General features: G+C 39.4%; 1 protein-coding gene across 3 annotated transcripts; it reads right to left on the bottom strand.

Annotated features, from left to right (window-relative positions):
• Positions 1-589: 589 nt before the first annotated feature.
• Positions 590-4,961, bottom strand: LOC137941053 (L-Ala-D/L-amino acid epimerase). Of its 3 annotated transcripts, XM_068786288.1 has the most exons (7): positions 4,365-4,959; positions 2,359-2,469; positions 2,050-2,266; positions 1,416-1,749; positions 1,275-1,336; positions 1,079-1,151; positions 590-905 (listed from the first exon to the last, which is right to left on the bottom strand). In XM_068786288.1, coding segments are annotated over exons 1-7 (1,251 nt in total). In that variant the 5' UTR covers positions 4,818-4,959; the 3' UTR covers positions 590-904. The 3 variants fall into 3 exon arrangements, with proteins under 3 accessions (XP_068642389.1, XP_068642391.1, XP_068642390.1); XM_068786290.1 differs by lacking the exon at positions 2,359-2,469; XM_068786289.1 differs by lacking the exon at positions 590-905 and having other exon boundaries at positions 1,078-1,151; positions 4,365-4,961.
• Positions 4,962-5,270: the final 309 nt, after the last annotated feature.

Raw genomic sequence — 5,270 nt, 5'->3', positions numbered from 1 at the left:
CTCCAGACATTCACGGTTGCATGAAATGTGCTTGAAAAAATCACAGACACAGTATTCATGTTCAGGAAACCAGTTTTAACTTGTACTTGCCCACTCGTACGATCTAACTGATATATCACATGACCTAATTTATCCAGTGAATTTCCCAATTGGCTTAATCAGGCAATGAACTCAAAGCAAACATCACATTAGAGCTTTAACTGTCTATCAAGAACCAGAAATGGCCATGGAAAACCACTTCTACAGATACTAATTCAGCAGATATAGCATCCTATCCAGGTAACACTTTGGAGACAATAGAAATCAAAGAAGGTTGACTATGCTATTAACTTCAACAATGACGTTATTATTAAATTTTTTATCCAATATATTACTAATATATAAGATTCTAAAAGAAATATTACTAAAATTTAAAATTTTAACTATTATAAAATCATTAATATAATAATATATCTATATTATTAAAAATAATTATTATTATATTCGTATTACAGAATCTTTATAAAGATAAAGAATGTATTATGTATTTAATATAATAAGAATACCAAATATTAATATTATCAAATATAAAAAGAATAATACATAAATATATACAGCCCTAAATAAATTATTCCATTCTATTGATTAGTGCTACCCCAAGGACTGAGCCAACCATACCATTGTTACCATCATTTTGGCGCCACATAGTGGAGAGATACGTTTAAATTTCCTCTGATTGACAATTAAGTCATCTTGAAAATATTTAATTTTGCAGACAAAAAGGGGACATCACCCAGTCCTCTCATCCCCTTCATATTCGATAACAAATTCTCTTATGGAGTGGAGTGCCTTCCACCATCATCTTGCTAAACAGGCAGCACCTGAAGACTCCTGTTTTTTGCAGTTGGAAGGAATGACTGCAAGTTCTGCAAGCAACATAAACAACTTTGAATAAGCTGTTCAACCCAAATTCTCTTACAAGCACAGTCTACAATTTGTCCAGCAATGACGTAATTACATCTCTTTCTGGAACCAAAAAAGCTGGGAAAAGATAAACTAGTTGGTGGAAGCGAGGTTAGAAAAAAGAGGTGTAACTCACTATGCAACAGAATCCCAATGAAGAAATCCACCGTGACCTCTAGAGTTACTGAACCTGTAAACTGCACCAGACACTACCCAGAAAACAGAAGGTTAATGATTTGAAGAATAATATCAGAGGAACAAATAAAATTAAAAAATATTTTTTTTTAAATTGATAAATGCTGAGCACTAGTATAAAAAGTATAGGATCATACCTTCATAACCACCAATGACTGGATCCTCAGCCAACAGCAAAGGTGTATCCAGATCTATATATCTGCATTACCAAATCCAAATTGCCTTATAAAAGCAATATGGGACAAGAACTGCAGAGAAGGAGAGAGAGAAAGATTTACTTGAAACAGCCAAGACCGGCTGCCAGGTGACCAGCAAAGCCCATAGCAAGTCTTGTCTCTACCATGCCACCAATCATCAGTTTAATGCCTGCCTCTCTTGCCACTTCAATAATTTCAAGAGCCCCAAGAACACCCACTTTTGCTACCTTTATGTTGATGACATCAGCAAGATTTCCATATATGATTTTCTTAACATCAAGCAAACTCCTGCAACTTTCATCTGCCGCAACAGATATCCCATACTTGTGTTTTGCCACCTTGTAAACGTGAGCAAGTCCTTCCCAATCATCCCGATGAACAGGTTGTTCAAAGAGAATTGGAGTCACTCCCATTTCTGTAAGGAATGTAGAAAATGAAAAAGTAAGTCATTATAATAGGATCATGGATCCTAACATACCAAAGACCACTTACAGAAAGATCATAAATAGCTGTGGTGTACCAACTAGGATATGTTTCTCCAGATAAATAAAATTTGAAAAAAAGAATCTCGGAGTGTTATCTCATCTTTAAAATCAGAAGATAGCTGGCTTCTTAAAGATTTTCTCAGGAAAGATGACAGAAACATAATGGTTAGCCTTCTATTTTTTTTTTTATTTTTTTTTTGGAGGAAGTATCGGTTAGCTTCTTGTGTTACCATGTAACTTATCGAGAACCTCAACAGCCTCCAAAGCAGTGTATCCTTCATTTGCATCCAATATGAACGAGCAATTAGGATGAGCCCCTCGTATAGCTCTAAGAACTTCAATATCTGCTTCCAAATTTTTTCCCACCTTAAGCTTCAAAGTGCTAAACCCTTGTTTGAAATATTTTGCAGCCAATTCAGCAGCTTCAGTAGGGGAAACAATTGGAATCTGCAAAATGAAAACAGTTATATACACATCCTAGACAAACTCCAAACCATAAAGACATTTTAAACATATATGGTGGAAGATAGGGACAGAACTGTAATATCAGTAGTAATGGAATTTAAGACACCACCAAATAACCTCCAAAGTGGTATTCTAATGCTACTAGCAGCAGCATCAATCAGGGCCATCTCAACTCCTGCTCTGACCTGGAACCACATATGCATATGTGTACAGGTCAGTGAAAACCAAGAAATATGTTGAGATAACTGGAAAAAGGAAAAGGAAAACAAGGTTGACAATGTAAAAAACTTTTCTACTTTATCAGTTACAGAAATTACATTATGAGACCAATCTAGGTGTCATGTGACAGAGAAAGACTCCAGTAATGAGTCTTAGTGTTTTGGACTGATTAATGCCATCAACCAGATGCATCTTTACCAGGGCAAGTATTAAACAAATGCTAGCCCAAAGAGATTATTCAAGTGGACACAACCACGGTTTCCTTGTTCTGAATTTTTTATGTTTGACTTCTAAATTAAAAAGAGTTCTCCATAATGTAGCACACAGAAACAAAAGAAATTGGTAAGACTCACAAGCAAACAAGTAAGAGTTCAAATTTCAGGACTAGTATCAATAAGGAAATCATGGAATTGAGAGAAAATGGAGGCAAATGTCCAGAGACCTTAATATTCTTCGGTTTTTGTTGACAACCAAAACTTTTTTATATTTATGGAGCATGCTCATAAAAGGGACACATAAGGAATGATTTTAGAAACATGACCCACAACACAATTGCCACTAAAATATAAACGAAGTAAGAAGAGAAAAAACAGATAAGCTCTTTAGGCTCAAGAATATGTTATGCACCTAGCCAATACTACCCAAAAGACCAGCGTGTTAGAAGCGGAAGGCATAGATACTTAGCCCAGGACCACAACAGTACATACATCGCCACGAGCCGATGCTCACGGCGGCTCAAGACTAAGCAACGATCGTCCGGGTGGTGTCTACGGCCCACGCCGTAAAGAGGGGATATCTGGCCGTAGCCAGCATGGCCTTTGTCCAAGGGGAATCGAACTCGCGACGTAGAGTCTGCTCTGATACCAAATGTTATGCACCTAGCCAATACTACCCAAAATACCGACCTGTTAGGAGCGTAAGGCATAGGTACTTAGCCTAGGACCACAACAGAATAACACCATGCTGAGCACAAAGAATAAATCAAACTATAGGGCAGAGAATATTAAAACATAAGTCATTATGATACAGAGTCTGGACTTGCACAAGAAGAGGCCAAAAAATTTTGGACCTATGCAACAAGATGCTTATCAATGAACTTAGTACAACTAAGATTACATCTAGAAAAAAGTTCCCTGCCCATAGGAAAGAAGAATATAGAGTTTAGGCTTGTAATATAGGAAGCCTGTGGCTATCAACGACCAGTGAACTACTACTTAGCATTAATCTAGGACTGTTTACTGGCAACTGAAGAGGCACTATAATTACTGGAGACAACACAGTTGCGCCATCTTCAGAACCAAAAATCATAAATTCATACACTCCACGGAACTTGAAACAATTATCTGGGGACCGCAATTCTATAGAGAATGGAGATGCAAGAATCCTCTTATAAATGTTGTTTGATGTATTGCCTAGTAGTATCTACAAAAGTATACATAGAACTCAGCTAATTACAGAACTTTGCAACCTCAACTGTCATAGTAACAAGATCCCAACCCTGCAAAGAAACAAAGAGGAAACCCTTTTGTCTATGAGATGACAGGAATCTTTGTAAAGAATAAAAAAGACGCTAGGGGAGAGTGGAGAGCCAGAAGCCAGGAGCCAGAACAAGTTTTCGTTCCTGTCATCCATCCGATTCAACTCCAACATTGTAAACTTCCAAATTCAGATTCCAGCATAAGTGCATAATCATAAGTAAAAGGTGACACCAATCCATGGTGATGGCTGAACACTTTGAGCAACTACAACACAAAAAGTTTGTCTAACAATGCCAAAATAAACTTTTCATAGTAGTGAAACTCCCGGTCCAACGTGTTGGTGAAACAAATCGACAACCAGTTCGTTCTTAGAACGCACTTACAGAAGCAAATTGATGGCCTGGAAGAAACGCCCCGATCTCAAGCAGTGCAGACTTCAACGTCATAGAGGGCGCGCGCACGAGCATCTCAGAGGCCTCATTGGCCTTCTCGATCGCGATCTTCTGATCCTCGGCTGTGACGAAAGGGAGCACCGGAGCCTCGCCCCACCCGACGCTCCCGTTTCGAAGTTCCAATCTGATCGCAACGTTTTCCACCTGGTCCAACCTCGAGGATGCGATCGTAAAGGGCGCCACTAGCGGCACATTTAAGGGCCTACCCTCCCCTCGCTGGACGTCGACGGTGAACGTCTCCGTCAGACTTTTAAACCCGAAGCTCATGGAAGTGGAAATCCCTGTTGAACGACCTCCACAACGGACGGTGACAGGGAGATTTGACTTACAGGTGAATTGCAGCAGAGTGGCAGAGGCTGGGAAGAGATTACCGAGTGAAACCATTCGGGAATCTCCAAAGTTGACCAACTTCTAATTGGAGTTGAGGGAAGACGATGAAACCCAATTGGAAGAGGTTTCGGCTCGCATTGTTTTTGTAGGATGCAGTAGGAGGTGACTGGCTTCTTGGGAGGAATCTTCTAGTTTGAATAAATGAAGGGTGAGTCTTACCTTTCTTTTTGTTTTTTTGTGTTTTTTTGGCTGCCTGCCAAAGAATTTTGATGAAACCTGTCGAAGATGATCACGGAGGCTGCTCGCGAGCGAGAGCTCGGCTTGATTCCGACTCGGCCTGAATCTCGAGCCGAGTTTGAGACTTGGGATCAGCTCGTTTAAATTAATGGGTCAAGCTTGACCGAATCAAGGTTCAGCTTAAAAACTTGTGAGTCGGCTTATTAATTTAATGAATCGATGCGGGATTCGGGGGAGTCGGGACCGGGGAGCGGTAGCGAAGGAGAAAAA

This window comes from Aristolochia californica, unplaced genomic scaffold (assembly GCF_029961685.1).
Source record: "Aristolochia californica isolate CCGP_79_NKW_82.1479 unplaced genomic scaffold, dmAriCali1.0.hap1 SCAF_9, whole genome shotgun sequence".
Lineage (NCBI taxonomy): Eukaryota > Viridiplantae > Streptophyta > Magnoliopsida > Piperales > Aristolochiaceae > Aristolochia > Aristolochia californica.
This window is presented reverse-complemented; position numbering and strand designations above follow the sequence as displayed.